This window comes from Onychostoma macrolepis, chromosome 22 (genome assembly GCF_012432095.1).
Source record: "Onychostoma macrolepis isolate SWU-2019 chromosome 22, ASM1243209v1, whole genome shotgun sequence".
Lineage (NCBI taxonomy): Eukaryota > Metazoa > Chordata > Actinopteri > Cypriniformes > Cyprinidae > Onychostoma > Onychostoma macrolepis.
In genome coordinates, this window is record NC_081176.1 from 17,872,891 (window position 1) to 17,890,883 (window position 17,993).

The window sequence follows — 17,993 nt, forward strand, 5'->3', positions numbered from 1 at the left end:
GTTGGGACAACATTGCCCCCTAACTTATAAATAAAACTCTGAGGAACATCTCAACCATAAGGAACTACCAGTGTGATTCAGGATATATGGCAAAATAAAACATTCAGGAAACGGACTTCCTTGCAAAGTGGGAACTTGAGGGTTATTATTGGATATATTAGTGATCTAATACTCCAGTGATTAAACTTACACAATATGCAATCCTTTGCTCTTTTGACATTTAAAAGTCATGTAGAAAGTGCATTTATTTATAATGGTTTATTAAAAGCCACAATCCTCCTACGACATGAATAATCAAGATGTATTGAGCAAGTGGCTGGTGGACATGATGGTAATGCCATTCGTTTTCTCAGTTTAGTAATGCAAAACATCTTAAATTGCAACCAAGGCTACAGAGCGATGCCACATATTATTAGCTGTGTTTGATAACGCAACCGTCTTTTATTGTATAAACCTGAAATACGAAATTAACGTTCCGATTGGATTATATGCAATTGTTAATATGTAATGAACTTTTTCAGAAAATGTTTCAGAAAATTTCCTTGCATTCTCAGAGCTCTGCCAGGCATTCTTCAGTTCCTCTAATAATGCTTGGACTAAGAGTGCCACCTAATGGCAACGCAAAGATAACATGTGCATCATGAGAAAACAAGAGCACTCCTTTAATAAAGAAAACTCCACAATAAATTTATTGAAACACTCAAAAACAAGTGGACATCAAGTTAATGGTGTCAAAGACAGGTTTCATTTTAGCAAAACATTCCTGAGCATTCACCAAGTGTACAACAGAAATGACTAAAATCTAAAGAGATGTGGAATGGAGAAAAAAGAAAAAAAAAAAAAGAAATAAAATCTCTATCTTTACACAATGTAACCAATTTTCTGTTCATCTTTACACCATGAAAAGAAAAGTGGACTTAAAAAATACAATTATAAAGCTTGGATGGCAATGTACAAGCTGCAAAGTGTTTTTACACTCGAGAGATACACAAGCGAAGAGGTTTTAAGTTAATAGCGTCGACCAAAGGCTCCGCCTGCCTGCATTCCACCACCTTGCATCATCTGATTCGGTCTGTTTAAGGCTCCAGAGATTGACTGGGTTGTCCCTGTCTGCATGTATCCACCTCGGCTACAGAGGAGACAAATATATTAGTTTCATGCGCAACAAAAGAAAACCCATGATACTCACTACAGTCCAAACAAGACAATGAAAGCCTAAATCTCACTTACCTTGCCATTCCACCCCGTGCTATGTGACCCTGTCCCGGGACACCTCGGTCTGCTCCTAAAAAGAAAGGTAGTAAATCAGAAGGGAGGAGGACATGCAACCTTTTCTAAGCTTAACAGATGTTTATTGGACAAACCTTGCCAGTTTCGGTCCCCGTCCATTTTACGTCCAGGCTCCCAGTCCCTGTTGTCTCGACTGTAAAAACAAAGCAGCAGAACAAAACAGTTGAACAAAGAGAGGTCTTAGACCACAGCACATCTGACTAGACGAGGAAAAACAACAACTTACCCGCCTGGCACTGGCCTTGAAGGATTTATTCCACGCTTGTCGTATCCGGCACCCCAATTGTCACGATTGTCCCTGCCATGTTTGTCCCGATCTGAAAAGTGCTATGGATGGAGAATATAGGATGAGATGCCATCCAATACCCAAAGATCAACTCTAATTAAGATCCGTGAAGGACTTTTCTTACCTGGTTGTCTCTGTCTCCTGGCATCCCGCCACGGTTGTCTCTCCTATAGAAAAAGGCATGTAAATTATTACCATATAGTAGCAAAATCTATAGACAAATGTGTGCTGTTAGACATTGCTGGTGTTACCTGTCCATCATCATGTCATCCTGATAGCGGCTGCGGTCTCTGTGGTCAAAGTCTTGGTAGCGGTCTTGGCGTCCAAAATCCGACCTTCCATAGCGATCATCCATTGTCATTCTCTTCATCTGCCAGTCATCTTTTCTGTACATTTGAAAGAGGAAACAGAAAAACTGGATAAATCCAGACATGCCTGGAGGGTCAAAACTGACAAATCAAGATGCTCCTACTCAACTTTCTAAAAAGAATCCAGTCGATTAAGAAGTTGGTTGTGGAAACCTTGTCTTTTACTGGTTTTTCGCAACCGTTTCCGTGGCCCTAAGAAAAATGTGGGACTTCCGCAACCCTCCTAGGGTTGTGCTGATAGATGGTAGTATCATGTATCGACGACAGTCAGAGATATCACCTGTGGCTGATTCCTTTGATGATAGCAAGTCGATTATTACTACTATTATTATAAGGCTAGTAATGCTATCTAATTAATATTAGGGCTTATTTGTTGCATTATATTTCTTTTTCAAATGCTCATGAAGAAGAGAGCGCTGAAGAGCACTTGTGCGTTCGGCTGATTCATGTAAACACAGCCCACTGTGAACACCCTTGTAATTTGCTTAAATCTTTTCTAATTTTATGAATGATTATTTTAGGTTTAAGTGTGTGTAAAGATTTGGAAACAAGCAGAGTACAGCAGTTTCTAAGGCATGAAGCGCCATCTGCTGTTAAAATCTAAGCTCAGAATTGATTCCAGAGATATCGCAATGCATTCGGAAAAATCTCAGAATCTATTTAGATTTATCTTCCCAGCCCTAATAATCAATCACACACGATTATGCTGAACTTATGAATGCAATGGCCAATCAGAGGCGTTCAGATGCTGACTGAATTCTGAATTCTCTCATCATTAACAACAAAGTGCAGATGTACGTGCGATGTAAGTATAAGAGATTTATTCCTCATACAGTGTAGATTCACTGATTATAACAGAAGTGTTTATAAAGTGCATAACCTCGCGCTAGACTGAGCTTGTGATGACGTTCTTTGGTAAAGCAATATTCTTTGCTTGTTTTCTGTAGCTGCTTTTTGAATAACCGAGGAAACGTAAGCATTATAATTAGTAACTTACGATGTTTCTATTAATTTGTTATGTTAAACATAAATTCAGTCATATTAATAACATTAGGCTGCTTTTAGCCTTACACTGGAGTTGGTTCACTTTCCGGCAATGAAACCAAGCAAATAAGTAATTAAATAAATTTGCACAATAGTATTATGTATCGGCGATCTCACAGGCTGACGATATCCTACGCATACCTGCCATCCATGTCGTAAGGCCTCTTAAGGGTGCGTCGATCCTGTTCAAAGCGTAGCTGTTCCTGTTGTCGCCTCAGCTCCTCCCTCTCACGATGAATGCGCTCCTGTTCACGCCGCCGCTCGTACTCTATTCGGAGACGCTCGCGCTCCAAAAACTCGCGCTCCATGCGATCCGCATTCAGTCGCTGCTTCTCCACCTCAAGCCAGTTGCGCTTCCTCATCAACCTCTCCTTCTCCTCCCGCTCCCGGAAGAGGCGGATACGCTCTCGCTCCGAACGGCTATCTCGTTCACTGGAATGTAATTAAACAGGTTGAGAAATCAGTGGGAAAACTCCTAAATTGGTTTTTGATCAACAGTAAATCAGCTTGAGGGGAAGATGATGGGAGGCAGTACTTACCCAGAGTGTCTGCGTCTCTCCACCTCTCTTATCTCTCGTTCCCTCTGCCTCTGGCGCTCCCTTTCTCTCTGCTCTTTGATCTGGTCAAATGACAAAATGTCCTTCGACTCTTTGCTGGAGGACTTACGGTCACGGCTCTTAGTGCTCTAAAACAAAAATTGGTGCATAATTTAAACAACACTTCCAAATCAACAAGGCAGTTGGATTTAAAACAGTTCCATTTATGAAACATACTCGTTCTTTGCTTTTTGTTTTCACACTGATGACCGGCTCTCCTTTCGACTTGTCCATCACAACAGTCCTCTCTCCTCCTTGCTCTGTAATGGAAAGATTGAACCATTAAGATCTGGATACCTTAGGATATTACTTAAGGTAGTAACAAACGTGAATGCAAGCTATTTTTGTTTTTTTATTACCTTTTCCATCCGAGATTTCAGACTTCTCATCTTTGTTCTCAGATCTGTAAGGATGAAACCATATGATGAGATTGTTGCAGTTATTCGGCATGCAGAGAGGTCTTCAAATATAATTGATCTACAACTTACTTTTCGGTCTTAGAGTCCGAGGAGTGTCTTCTGTCACTTCCAGACTTTTTGGCATCGCTTTTGTCAGCAGGCTTCTTTCCGGCAGGCTCGTTCTTAGCCTAAAACCAAATACAAATCAAGGTTTTGCCTACACACCTTGTGTCAATAATGTTGACAGCCACCCAACTCTGAAGCAATACTTCATGCACTGGTGCAATTTATAATCAAAAGTTTAGAAATAAAGGCCCTTAACACACTAGAGAAAGCTTTTGGAAAATCCATTTTGAGTCAAGTCAGTTTGAAATAAAACCGGAATAAAGCGAGTTGAATGTCCAAATTCAGAAACTGTGTTAGCACCTTAATAATAAACTAAACTATTTACCCTTTCAACTGAAATCATCCGGCCATGCAGCTCGGTTCTGTGCAGATGGCTGATGCACTTTGTGGCCTCCTCAGTAGAGCACATCGTAACAAACCCATAGCAGCGCGCGCCGGGGCTTCGGGCATTTGTTACCACTTTAGCACCAACAACCTGCAAGCAGTAACAAATATGGATCAGGACACCATCACACCTAAGAACAACCTAATTTTTTAAGTATTCTAGAAAATGCAGACCTTGCCATATTTGCTGAACAGATTTTTCAGATCTGTCGCTCTCGTGGTTGAAGACAGTCCACTGACCCAAAGGTTCCTTCCGCTAGCAGCTGCGCTACCTGATAGGCCACAAAAATCAATTTAGAAAAACCCAGAAACTAGGGGTGCTCCGATCAGGATTGTTGAGGCCGATCACTGATCGCAGAAAGCATTATCTGCTGATACGATCACCGATACCGATCTTTTTAAAGCCTTCTTTTTATCATGTAGAATTATTTATAGTGATGATCCAATCAAGATTTTTAGACATTTATTCAGGGCTCTTGGGTGTCTCTTGTGAGAGGGGATTTTTATTTTTTATTTGAAGGGGTGGAGCCCCTTTTTTCAAAAATATATATTTATCTCTGCATTTTTATTTTGACAATTATGCAAACGTTGCACAATATAGCTTACACACAGCACAAACCTGATTCCGTGAGCTGTATGTGAGGCAGTGTTACACCAGGTTCACACATACTCCGTTTGCAGCGGTAAGCGGTGCAGAAGCAGCACTGACTGTGCTTTCATTTTCGTGTCAATCCATGTTCATATTTACCGCAAACAATGTGCGGTCACTTTAATTCAGCGCGTGCAGCAGAAACGATCTCTGCACATCGCTCCTGGAACGCAATGCCGAACCGCAACCGTGTGATGTGAATTTATGTATGTGCACGAGCGTATGCTCCAGGAGAGCGCGTGCGCTGAATGGTTTAAACACTGGCTAGAATTAAAAAGAAATGCAATTCATAAACTTTAGCGACAATGCCTCGATTGTGCAAGTGACAATTCCTGTGTCAACTGTGCAGCTCGTTTATAGTGCAGACTCGATGTGATTTGAAGCCATTTGTGCATTTTGAGAGAGAAAGAGAGAGCACTCTCAGGCTGTTTGTGAAATTATGTCTCACAGAAAGTTTTCAAATTACTTTAGAAGTTGTTTAATGAAGAAATATTAATTGTACCTCACCTTCAGCATTATAATTATTTTAGCCAAACCTCTGACGGCGGAAGGCATGTCAGCTTGAGATAGTTTTTTTGATATCAGCCTTTATTAGGGCTGCACAATTAATCCATTTCTAATCGCGATTACGATTATGGATGCCACGATTACATAATCGTTCAAAGCCGCGATTACAAAAATAATTAAAAACGCCCACTTGCATTATTCTGTGTGCTTAAGAGGTGTTTGCAGCGCGGGGTTTAACAAACTGGATAAAAGACATTTTGTCTAACTGATAGTCACGGATTGTCACTCTGTTGTGCATGATAGATATGTTAAACGCCAAACTTGTCAAAAGCAGAACAAATTAGTAGTATTCGTTTGAACTGCGCGCCACGCTCTTTTATCCGCTCGCCTCAAAAGAACAGCGCAGCGCGAGCTTAGAGCGCATGCGTTTATTACGCGATCACGCGCTAAACAACGCTGTGAAATCCAGTAAGCAGCACTTGAGTTCAGTGCAGAGTTCTCCAGTACAAATCATGTCTCTTTAATTTAAACTAGTTTAAAGCTAAATAAATCGGAGCTGCTATTCTCATCAACACTGATGCAGAAAGCAGCAGAAACAGTGCGACAACGATCCAGTTAGATGATGTTTCAAACCCACGTTTATCATAGTTTTACTGTAGTAACACTAACAGGAACAATACGGTGGCAGAGAAGTAGGATATTCATATAGAGTATTATATTATTAATATACCAAATATGTTAAAGGAGTAATGGAATATAATTATATTATTTTGTTAATTATTTTATCAGTTGATGTGTATTTATAATTGACAATGTCTTTAGGTTACTGTTTTTCAATGCAAACACCATGGAAACCATATGGTTAGGCTACTTTTTTACCATGGTAATGAGGTGCTGTACTTTTGGTTATGACATACAAATGTATAAAAGATGATGCTGTTTTCACAATGTTACTGTTTTTGTTAATAAAAATAAATGTACATCTGCATCCCAACTCAAGCTCCTGTTCTAACGTTCATTTCTAAGAGACAAAACTTGTAATATTATTATATGTTCAGTGCTACCAAATCAGGTGCTGGTGCCACTGCTCTCGAATGTTAGTCTGGAGCCCTGATAATATAAATTGTACTGTAAAATGTTACTGTAACTTGAAATTTCGTCTGTTTAATTGTAAATGAAATATATAGCTTTAGTAAAACATTTTTATTAAGTTTTAGTATAACATTATTATACCATGCATAATTTTACCTTTTTTTGTTTAACGAAGAAACCAAACCAATGTATAGTTGACATTTGAGGCTCAGTGCTATAGAAAAGCAGTAAAAGTTCAGGAAGAGTGTTTCAGCCTTATAAATATTATATATATATATATATATATATATATATATATATATATATATATATATATATATATATAAAAATATGGCATGCAGCTTCAAACAATGGCATAAATGTTCAAAATAGTCGTTATTAAAAAATCTCAATTACAAATTCCCAAAAGGGAATAATCGACAATTATGATTTCTGCCATAATCGTGCAGCCCTAGTTATAGAGACCGCCGATCAAACATCCCAACGCGATTATCGGCCGATAGTGATCGGTAACCAATCAATCGGAGCGCCCCTACAAGAAACAATTTCTTGTTTAAAAAGCTCACTGCACACCCACCTTTATCATCTTTTGAGTCAGGCTTGCTTGATGAATCCTCATCACCACTAGAGACAAAATAAAATGGCATAATGAGAAATTGAATGGGCAGTTTAAACGGGATCACCAGTGTTGATAAATAAATACCCACCTAGTGATGACAAACAACCTCAGGCAATGAACAAAGATTTGGATACTACAACTTGAATAGTCATGTGAAGCCCAATTACATTAAACATACCTTGGACTGGCAAACCAAATTTCTGGTACATTACTTTTTGAAGGTAGAAAAAAACACAAAAACAAAACAAAATGGTAGACGAAATGCGCAGTCGATTACACCTCCAAAGAGCACCCATACTTGTTAACAAAGGAGCCAATGAAACAAAGAAAGCCATTGTTCTAGTAGACAGAAAACAACAAACCTCTTTTTCTGATCATCACCCTCTACTGAGGACTCTTTCACTTCTGAAGACTCTTCTGAAGCAGGTTCAGTCTTCTTGCATTCCTCGACCGCTTCTCCTTTAGATGCCCTTTCCGAATCAACTGCGCTTTCGATATCGTGCAAATCTGTTTCGCTAGCATTAGCAGCCTGAGCAGAAGTGCTCTCGGTGTCCACCAAATTGTCCTGAATGTTTTCTTGGTCCTTGCTTGTTGATTCAATTTCACTTTGCTTTGATGCATCAACGTCCATTTCGCAGGCTGACGAGTCGGCTTCCAAATTGGTGGCATCCTCGGCGTTAGCGAGGTCCTGCACATTGTCTTCCTCTTTGTGAGAATCCCAGACTGAAGATTTCTCGTCTTCAGTCGGTTCTTCAGTGGTGTCTTCCTTAAGTGGCTCTGATATACAAGACCCGGCTACTTTCTCACTTTCTACGGATTTAACAGGAATAGAATGGCACAGAGTTTAATCACTTCTGAGACATTGCAATGGTTATCGTGGAACTGGACTAGGACGTGACCCTCTGCTGTCTCATACACAAGCAAAGGCAAGCTACCTTATGAAGAGACTGGAAAAACCAAAGCAAGAACAAGCAACAAGCTTCCAGACAACAGGCCATTTCTTTTCACTTCACCTGCACCCCGAAGCAGAGGGCAAGCTGTTGACTAGGGAAAGCCACAAGACCTGCACCACATCCGAGTGTCCATCGTCGACTTTAGTACTTGAAGTGTCCATATGGAAGAAGCAGCTTGTGCTGTCTTTACAGGAATTGTGTTTCTTTTGAAACAAGCAAATGGTCCATTAGTGAAATCTCCAATTAACAAACTTTGAGTCCTATAGCGATTTGATTTTGCTTCAGCATGATCCAATTCTTCTCATCTTCTCTTCATGGTCTTCTTTAAGCAACCTAGAAACACTAAAGTGCATCTGCAACAACCATTTAAACCAATCTATGTGCTAACTGAAACAGATTGCTGGCTCTTTGCATATCTGCACCTTCCAAAAAGAGCATGAGAATGACTATAAGACCGTTCTAAATCAATATATAAACGGCTAAGTGTATAGTCAGCAATGCAGAAAGCCAGTAATCAACTTTGGATTTCCAGTCTCTTTTTCCTGAGTAACCTGATACATTTATACTAAAAGGACCTTATGGCTTCACCCTGACTTTAAGAGCAATTCCAGACAACCCCATACAGTACCTTTTTCGCTATTTGTGTCCTCGCATCCATGCTCACCATCATCCTCCTGCTAAAGGTGGAAAATGAATAAAGATAAACAAAATAAACCCAAAGCCCATCAGAAAAAAAAAAAAAAAGTTAACTTCCTTGAATACCTGACAAGGCGCTTCCTGGTTTTCATTCACGTCTGCATCATTAGCCTCCATTTCCTGAAAGCCAAAGAATGTGTCACACAATATGCAACAAGAACTAAACAACAGTATGACTGGCTAATTTTAAAAACTCACCTCCTCTACCTCAGATTTACTCGTGGCAACATCAGCGACATCCTCATCAGCGTCGTGGTTATTTGCGTCATCGTCCCTCAGGTTGGCTGTGTTCTCTTCGTTCGATAACGTGTCTAGGACCTCCTCGTCATATTCGTCTCCCTCGGGCCCACCTCCATTGCCCATATCAGCTTCATCCAGGACATTCATGTCCATAATATCCATCTCATGAAGGTTCTCTGGAATAGCATCCGGATCCTCCTAAAGGAAGTAAAGGCGGCTGTTAAGTCAAGATAAACCTATGCAAAATAACCCAACCCAGTTACATAGATCATATCCATCAACAACTTTATATGTTGAAGCACCTGGCCATCAACAGAGTCCTCCTCTAGGGTGCAATCTTCAGGCTCATCAGGTTCGTCTTGTCTCTTCCCTGTAGAGAAAAAGAAAGAAATATATTTTCAAATCATTAAAGTGAAGCACTAATTTGTGAAACACGATGTAGTAGCCAAATGATTTTGAAATAAGATAAACATCAAAACACACTTTTTACCTTTTGGAGTTCGCCGGGGTGTTTTTTTAGGAGTTATCTCTAGGTGTACAATGATCTCATCAGGATTTCCACCCTCTTCTTCAATGGCCTGAAAACGAAAGTATTATATAATCAAATACAAGCATAAACGTCACCCATTTGCTTATTGTTTTCAGCTTCACACAACAATCCATCATTAATCTACAAGGACAACCTACACTTCATTCATTGCATATCAACTTACGTAAGCATTGAATTCAAAACATCCTGCAAAGCTAGTTTGATGTCTGTAATAGGCAGACGGTTGTGCTTAACAAAAAATGTTATGAAAGCGTATGCATTTGACAAATTACCAGTAATAATCCTATTTGCAAAAAAAGAAAGAAAGCACGGATCGCCTATAAACAGCACATGTAACGTTAACGTTACTGCAGTAAACATCCACCCCAGTAACTTATGCATGCAAAGCATGTTTATACAGCAGAGAGTTGCAAAATGATTAGATGTTTATATCCGGTGTTCCACTTGCCTTTTTGAGTCTTTCTGAAAGCAGGCTCTTATTGCCGCTGATGTCGAGATTTCGGCGCTTCAGCTCGGCCTTCAAATCGATCACTCTCAGCTCCGATAATTTACGCACCCCCGACTCCACGGGCCCCACATCTGCTGTCGAAGAGTCTGACATGTTTTCTAGTTGCAAGAACGTTACGGTGGAAGCAGAAATACAAATCTCTCTCTACCCCGCGCACACTCACCAAATTTTAGATAGAGCGCGATAAACAGCGTTTCTCGCTCGAAGCAAAATGGCGCAGTCCGCTACAGTCCTGCGCATGCGCATGCCCTGGGGGTTTTAGGCGCATGCGCGCAAACGTTATCGATTTGACATAAGCGCGGGAATATCTTCATGATATTATGGTGTCTTTTATTCCAAGAAGGGTTTTTTTGCGGACAAAATACATTTCAGGTGGGAATGGAAATAGAATATTATACATAAATAGCCTGTTTAGCCAGCTATTCATAAAATTAGGCATTAGCAGATGGAATGATATTATTTAAGAACATTTTTAAAAAGAGTGAGGGAACCTGATATATTTTGCCTTTCTTCCCAAAAATAACGTTACATTTAGTGAGTAAATGACATTGTGAGTAGTTTATAATTACACATTGTAAGGTCATCACCTAACATAGTGTGTACTGGTATTTTTGTAGAGGGTAAAACATTGTATGTTTGTGTCAATTAACAGTAACAAAATGTTTGGGAAGATTGGTTTGTCATGAGCACGGGAACTGCTGGGGATTTGCTGTTAGAAATTTGTGTTTTATTGCTATGTTTTTTTTTAGCATGCTGAAATTCAAGTGACAAGAGACAGAATCTTTTGTGGTGTAGTTTAATGAAAAACCAAACATATGCAAAATAGGATAATTTAATGCACTGGCAAATTCATCAACAATATGATACTGTAAGCTGTAAGAGTACACCAACTTTCTCAATTGACCCTTCGCAGGGAGTTTGATTGACAGGCGATCTGACCGTTCATAACACTGAATCCATTTTAGTCCGACAAACAAACCAGACTGGAGAGTAGATTAGCGTTTGTGGACTTGAACTTGAAAAATTGTTGAACTTGAAAACTGGTGTGTCTTGACGTCTTCCAGCATTTGAAACAAGATACCTTCTGATGTTCTTTCATGTTTATTTCATGCTATAACTAGTAAAGACGAAGAGATGTTCGGTTCATGTGCTGCTTGAACTGAGGAGCTACAGCGATCTTTCACAACACATTAAAGAGCCACAAAACTGTATTTATTATTTGAATTTCTTAAAAATGTACAAAATTTGAAAGCGGAGACTTTATTTGATACCAAAAGTAACCTGCTCTGTCTCGTCTGGCGGCATGTTGTCAGTTTCCTCTTTGCTCTGCAATATATTTTTCACTGAGTGAGAACATGATGTGAGGAGAGCGGCATGGCTTGTCGGACATAGCGACAGTAATCAAAGGAGCGGGTCTTTGCGAAGGGTCAGTGACATTAGATTCACAAGCTTCTGTAACATGGCAGCCTGGGTGGAATATAACAAAATCATACTGTAACATACACTGTAACATCCAAGACACACAGCTTTGAACACTTTCCTGCTAAAGGGAATTTGGTAAGTTGCTAAATTTAAATGGGAGTTCCCGAGAAGAGGCGCTAGGCAAACTCTTGATGGCAGGAGGTTCTTCGGATTCAAGGAAGTCAGGACATATGGTTTCCTCTGGTTCATTCTTTAAACTAGAGAATGTGGGTGACTCCATGGGTCCCTGATAGTAGGACCAGGATGTAGATGCAGATCCGATGGAGGAAGGGCTTAAGTCGGGGAGGTTAGCTCTGAAGCTTTCACTGAAGGATGAAGACTCCATTATACTGGACATTTGTAGGTCAGAGGAGGAGGTGTGAGAGAGTCGTGGCTCGTAGAGGTTGAGTTTTGACACTAAAGGTTTGCCTACACTGACCCTTTGCTCTTCCGAGAGCTCTTCGTCCAGATTAGTGTACTTGTAGTGTAGACACACAGTAAAGGAGAGCTCTTTCTGTGAGGGGAAAAGCAAAAAGATATGCCTTATCCTACACATATAAAACATTAGATATACAGGAGTTTGACAAGATAATGTGAACACCCATTATTATAGGTGTTAATAAAATTTGGCTACAGTGAAAAAACAAAAACATTGTCATTATCTTTTATTTCTCTTTTTATCTTCTATATTCTCTAGTTTATACATCAGTTTACAGGTTGTGTTCAGCAATGTTTAGAACAAGTGCTTGTCCGCTTCAAGTCGAACACACCTATTATCAAACCACTGAGGCCAGTTTGGAGAGAAGAGTGAGAAGTAGATTCCCTTCTTTAACTTTTATGAAACAATTGGCTGATAGATGACATTCCACTGGAGAATATTCAGAAGTTTTATGAATCTATTTTAAGGCAAATGGTGGTAAAAGACCTTAAGGAAGTAATATTTCCCAGGTGTTCCCTTATTTTGACCAACCCCTGTATTATATTGTTGTGCACATATTGTACCTTTAGCCTTTGCAGGGCACTAATACGAGTAAAGAGCTGAGGGTGTTCCAGAGGCTGTAGATCATCCATGGACAGTAGTAAGCTGCCAGCCTCGCGAAAACTCTCCTGATTGCTGTGCTTCAGGTCTACTTCAGGACCCTGAAATTATTTCATTGTCAAAACTGTAAACAATGCTTCTTTGGCTATGTGTTTGACAATCAACCAAAGATACATCAAACTGAAGCAGACCATAGAAATTCATTCCCAGGACAGCAATGAATGATACATCTTTATGTTATATTTTCTCAGGACTCAGTATATTCTTTACAGATCTACAAGAAAGTCAGTTTACCTCAGTAAAGTCAGAGAGCTGAGCAGAGCAGGACTCGATGTCTTTAGGTGTCTCCAATATCCGAGTGTAGATTATCATGATATTGGAGAACTCTGCAGCGAAACTTAGCTGTACCTTGACACCACATTCAAACTGAAGACAGCGGCTCTCTGGGATGACTGGAACAATTTACACAAAATCGGCATTACGTTTATCATCGTTTTATCTACAGTCAAAGTATTTTGCATAAGGATATAAACTAAAGGGGTTTATTTTAAACAGGTCTCACCATGTGCGATGGCCCACTGTAAGTTTCGAGTTGACGCTGTGACTTGGCATGCTGGTGCCTGAATGCTGTCTGTTAGGGCGCGACGCTCCGAGAGATTACTGCGCAGCTCTAGAGCCTGCCGACCACGAGTGATTTCACACCTTCCCATGTCTGAAATGGACAGTGACTCAGTAAAACTGTGTGGTCACACTTGGTGTCATCAATTTTTTTGATAGAAGCCTATGGTATAGATGTGGCTTAACAGTAATAGCACATGTTGTAACATTTTTGTCTGAAAAGTAGTTCAAACAAAATGTCGATACCAACAATGATTTGAACATCTTTAACCCCATACCTTCTGCTACTTTGTCAAGTATGACCGTGACCTTCTCTGGCTCCATCAGTCTTTTCGTAAGGAATCTCATGAAGATTCCATTAGAGAGATCATCTTTATTTACTTCAAATGCCTCGGCATCAACACACCTGAATCCAGAAAGTGAAAATTGTAATCACAACTTCTAGAGGTCGATAAAATTATTGTCATTGCATTAGACTTACGTTGCATAACCAAACACTATGTTTGCGGTCACTCTCAAGGGGTCAGGTTGTGGGATGCTCTCATCATTTGGGTTTCTGAATGAACAACACAACAGATGTCAGTTTCAAGTTAAAGTTCATGCACAATATTTAAAAACTGATACGCTTATGAATCAACTACACCGTTTCCGACACATGTCCAGTAGAAAGACGTTGAGTCCCGTCTGGCGCTCTTGCATGCGCTGTAACACGTCCTGCACCCAGAGGCAGTGCTTGAAGGTATAAGAGGCTGGAGCATCGATGGGTACCATGAAACTGTTCCCATAGTTTTCATAGCCATGACCAGCAAAGTACAAGAGCCCTTGAAATGGTGGACATGGATGAAATTATCCAAATGCATTTATTAAACAAACAATCAGGGAGTTAATAATTGGCCTAACGTTCTATAGTTACAGAAATCCAAATGATGCAACAAGGAACTAACCATAAACGCCTCGATCCAACAGCAGCAAGAACTCAGTAACAGCACTATGCATCTCCTGCCAGTTGAGGTCTAGCAGAGAGACGACTTTAAAGTCTAACTGGCGTAGAAGGTTTGTCAACTCATGCACATCCGCCATGGGGGCTCTCAGTTGTCGGTGATGCAGGTAGTTCATGTTCCCAATAAGCAATGCTACCTTATCAGTGGCTATAAATTTGTGAAGCGACAAGATTAACAAAGCAGATCCTTTACAAGAAATGCCTAGAGAAACCATCACACTTCTGCTTATCACTTACCGCAACAATCACCCATTTGTCTTGGACCCGCATCAGAAGCACCTGTAAAACAAGGTGCATGTGAGTGACAAGAACTTATCAGCAGATGTGTTAAAATCATACAATTAAACAAATCGTGCTTACCTACTTTAGGTGCTTCCCATGAGACATCAGAAAAGGAACCAGGACCTGAGTGAAAACAGGCCATGCTATATAACGAATAATCTTTGGGTGATTTATTTCACTTGTATTTAAAAGGAACAATATGGATCGTTTTGTCTCAAGCGCCTTACCTATGTTTACTTGAACCTGATCACTCCACGCTTCATGATAGAGGTTGTAAACCTTGCAAGAATATATACCTCTATCTGCTGTGGTTATGCATGGAATCTGTGGACAAGCCCATACAGATGCCCAAGTAAGTAAATTCATATGAATTACACTATGCATTCAACTGTGAGACTTTCATGAGTAGCCTACCTTTAAGACGCTTCTAGTACAGTTTGGCATTGGCTGTTTGTTAAGATACCATTGGAACTGAGGAGGTGGGTTGGCCTGAGCAGCACATTCAAGATAGAGAGTGTCTCCCTCCATCAACGCTTGAGGCCTAGGTTGCTGAATTATATACAGCCCACTAGCTGACGAAGGGAAGTAGCCGCTGCTGGAACCTGCAATTGACGTAATTTATCAGTAATAAAGAAATCTGATTCATTTCAGACTGAAAGTAAAATCTTCACATGCCTGCACTTGCGCCTCCAGGCCTCACTAGACGTACATGGGCCCATTTGGAGAAGACGTACTTGTCTCCAGAACTTACACGGCAGATGTAGGGGCCCTGTTGAGCCGCACTAACGGGATTGAGCACCAGCTCTGGGCCATTGCCTCCCGGCACCTACCGAGAACATAAAGAATCAGACTAAGGATAATATTTCAAATCACTAGGTTCAGTTACAAATCTAGTGCACCAGACCTCATCTTTGCCCTTGAACCACTGGTAGGTGAGCTCCACGGGTCCGACTGCTCTGCAGCTCAGAACCACAGGACTCTCCTCTGGTGCCCGCTGACTCTGTGGTTGCAGTGTGATATCAATCTGCCCCATCACTACCCAAAAACACAAACAACACCTGGGTGATATGACTCACCCTCTTCAGCCTTTGGGTTACCAAACTAAATCATTAACCACAAAGGCACACCACAGTGAGGATGGAGGAACTGTTCGAGATTAGATCATCATCATTTTATATATATATTTAGCTACCATGTGTAGTGAGAAATCCAACAGCCTCTCTGTGCTCGATTTTCTTCAGGCACTGAAGCAGGAAAGCCAAGGTACACCCTCTATCTGCAAGAAGGGCAAGCAGGTATCGGCCGGGGCTGCCATGTGGACTTAGCACTTTGAGTGAGCAGTCAGTCAGCTCTTTGTCACTGCAAAGAAGTAGATTCTATAATTGTGAACTGGTCATAACCATGCACAAAATTGGTTAGTTATTCCGCATAATTTAGACATACCTATAGCAGAACTGTGGCTGCTCAGCCACTGCCTTTGCCAGCTGTTTCCAACCACACTCTAGATTGTCTAGCATGTAACCAAGTCTGTTTAGTGCTGCCTCGCTCAGGGTTTCTACACCCACATTCTTGTCCTCCATAACTTGGTAAATGATAGTCTGAGAAATAAATGACAAGTGGTTTATTTAATTTTTTCTCCAGACAGGAATGTTTTTCAATGTTTAGGATTTAGTTTTCAGTTGTTGAATAAAATTTTGAAGCATTAATGTAATTTCTACTGTAGTTATCAGTGTTCTCTATTTCTGTGATTTTAAACTATAAATCAACTTCCCAAACCTAACATTTACAGAACTATAAATTTCCTAACAAATATGTTATTACCCAAACCCTATCACAAAAGGGGAAGATGTGATTCATGTCTAGCCTCTCAATATCACATAATAAAAACCTACTTCATATTGGTATTTTTTTGGTGGGTACTTAAATAGGAAAATGTCCAGGTGGTATAATTGTCCAAAAAGAAAATGCTACAATTCTTGAATATTTTTGTCCACCAAATTAAAAGTTGGTAATAATAATAAAAATCTTACTCTTGACAATCTTACACTTGACATTCTTAGAGTAATCAAATCCAAATTTGGAAGACAATGCTATAAACGTACTTTAAAAACTTAAAAATGTGTTTTTTAATCAGCACGAATATAAAAAAAAATTACATATCTACACATGAACATGGCGCTTTAATCTATAGATTTGTGAAAGGCTTCTATTTTTTATAATCTCAGAATTACAAATCTATTTTATCATTATTATTATTAAATCACATTTAAAAACACCACATAAACACCAAAAATCTTAATACGCGTTTAATATTAACGCTGACTTTGTTCCTGTATTAAATGAACCCATAGCCTACAGTAACGTGAAAATGCGGAACCGAATGCACCCTATATTTTTCTATATACTACGCATTTGTCACTGCTTTATGAAATGCAACTGTAAATAACCAACCACATAGGTAATTAATTAAAAGTTTTAGTTATCTATCACATCATTGCCAACATGACTAGAAAAGCTCGATAGATTATTGCATTTAGATCACAGATCAGTACATAATACTAGCATAATGTTCGATTTCATTTAATAAAACGAAATATGCAATATGAAAAGCTCTTAAATGTTTAAACTGAACCGGCAAACAGTACACAAAAGTACACTTACCTGTTATACGGTAATTTAAACACCAGGAAGTGAGTTTATCCCGGCTTCTTAAAACGTAGGTTGTCAAGCGACCGCAGCACAAATACTATGATTAAAAAAAAAAAAAATTTCACCGTACACATCCGATTTACCAATAATCAGTCAAGCGGACGCTAAATATCCGTTTAACTCACTTTGAATAAGTTACTGCGACCAATGCTTACCAGAATCCGCAAATCAGTATGGTAAACATCCGCAGCAGTTCTGTCTTTTTCAGTCAGTAGTTCCTCTTTCTAACATGTATTTGCATGCACTCCCACCACGCGCAGCACGAGCTTTTTTACTTTCACCTTCTCTGAATGAGTTTGAACTTCTGCCATCTACACGTAGATCCCGTATTGTAGAACTAAGCGGTATAAAAACAGCATTGTGCCAGCAGCTATCACTCAGTTGAATAAGGATAGGTCTTATGAACATTAATTTTTTAATATTTATTGCAATTTTTTTTTTTTTTACATCATTTGTACATTATTATTGTTTGTTTTTAGTCCATGTGGTTTTTAGTGATGCTGGGAACCTTAAATCACTTTTATCATGCGTTTTGTTTAATGTTTGTGGTGTCTGTAAAATGTGAAAGATGTGAGAAC

General features: G+C 39.7%; 2 protein-coding genes across 5 annotated transcripts; both read right to left on the minus strand.

The window, feature by feature from the left end:
- Window positions 1-652: 652 nt before the first annotated feature.
- On the minus strand, window positions 653-10,536 carry safb (scaffold attachment factor B). Of its 2 annotated transcripts, none has more exons than XM_058759456.1 (21): window positions 10,247-10,536; window positions 9,739-9,826; window positions 9,551-9,618; window positions 9,216-9,446; window positions 9,075-9,128; window positions 8,941-8,989; window positions 7,722-8,169; window positions 7,318-7,364; window positions 4,667-4,764; window positions 4,434-4,583; window positions 4,073-4,170; window positions 3,944-3,987; window positions 3,762-3,844; window positions 3,528-3,673; window positions 3,130-3,420; window positions 1,828-1,962; window positions 1,701-1,743; window positions 1,517-1,617; window positions 1,365-1,423; window positions 1,231-1,285; window positions 653-1,129 (listed from the first exon to the last, which is right to left on the minus strand). In XM_058759456.1, the coding sequence occupies exons 1-21, from the start codon at window positions 10,397-10,399 to the stop codon at window positions 1,009-1,011; spliced, it is 2,562 nt and encodes an 853-aa protein (XP_058615439.1). In that variant the 5' UTR covers window positions 10,400-10,536; the 3' UTR covers window positions 653-1,008. The 2 variants fall into 2 exon arrangements, with proteins under 2 accessions (XP_058615439.1, XP_058615437.1); XM_058759454.1 differs by having other exon boundaries at window positions 9,207-9,446.
- Window positions 10,537-11,086: 550 nt separating this feature from the next.
- Window positions 11,087-17,704, minus strand: malt2 (MALT paracaspase 2). 3 transcript variants are annotated; one of them, XM_058759457.1, is made up of 18 exons: window positions 17,571-17,704; window positions 17,368-17,452; window positions 16,150-16,304; window positions 15,899-16,065; window positions 15,611-15,741; window positions 15,382-15,532; window positions 15,121-15,308; window positions 14,934-15,030; window positions 14,785-14,829; window positions 14,662-14,703; window positions 14,369-14,572; window positions 14,068-14,245; window positions 13,906-13,980; window positions 13,703-13,830; window positions 13,369-13,518; window positions 13,101-13,258; window positions 12,770-12,907; window positions 11,087-12,281 (listed from the first exon to the last, which is right to left on the minus strand). In XM_058759457.1, the coding sequence occupies exons 3-18, from the start codon at window positions 16,284-16,286 to the stop codon at window positions 11,850-11,852; spliced, it is 2,421 nt and encodes an 806-aa protein (XP_058615440.1). In that variant the 5' UTR covers window positions 16,287-16,304; window positions 17,368-17,452; window positions 17,571-17,704; the 3' UTR covers window positions 11,087-11,849. The 3 variants fall into 3 exon arrangements, with proteins under 3 accessions (XP_058615440.1, XP_058615442.1, XP_058615441.1); XM_058759459.1 differs by having other exon boundaries at window positions 17,541-17,584; XM_058759458.1 differs by having other exon boundaries at window positions 17,368-17,674.
- Window positions 17,705-17,993: the final 289 nt, after the last annotated feature.

Coding starts and splice junctions, on each gene's coding strand:
- safb (XM_058759454.1), bottom strand. CDS start 10,399: ATGTCAGACTCTTCGACAGCAGATGTGGGGCCCGTGGAGTCGGGGGTG. Junction 9,619..9,738: donor ACCCCGGCGAACTCCAAAAG/GTAAAAAGTGTG, acceptor TTTTCTCTACAG/GGAAGAGACAAGACGAACCT. Junction 1,130..1,230: donor GCACGGGGTGGAATGGCAAG/GTAAGTGAGATT, acceptor TCTCCTCTGTAG/CCGAGGTGGATACATGCAGA.
- malt2 (XM_058759457.1), bottom strand. CDS start 16,286: ATGGAGGACAAGAATGTGGGTGTAGAAACCCTGAGCGAGGCAGCACTA. Junction 15,742..15,898: donor TGGATTTCTCACTACACATG/GTAGCTAAATAT, acceptor GTTTTTGGGTAG/TGATGGGGCAGATTGATATC. Junction 12,282..12,769: donor GTGCCCTGCAAAGGCTAAAG/GTACAATATGTG, acceptor TTCCCCTCACAG/AAAGAGCTCTCCTTTACTGT.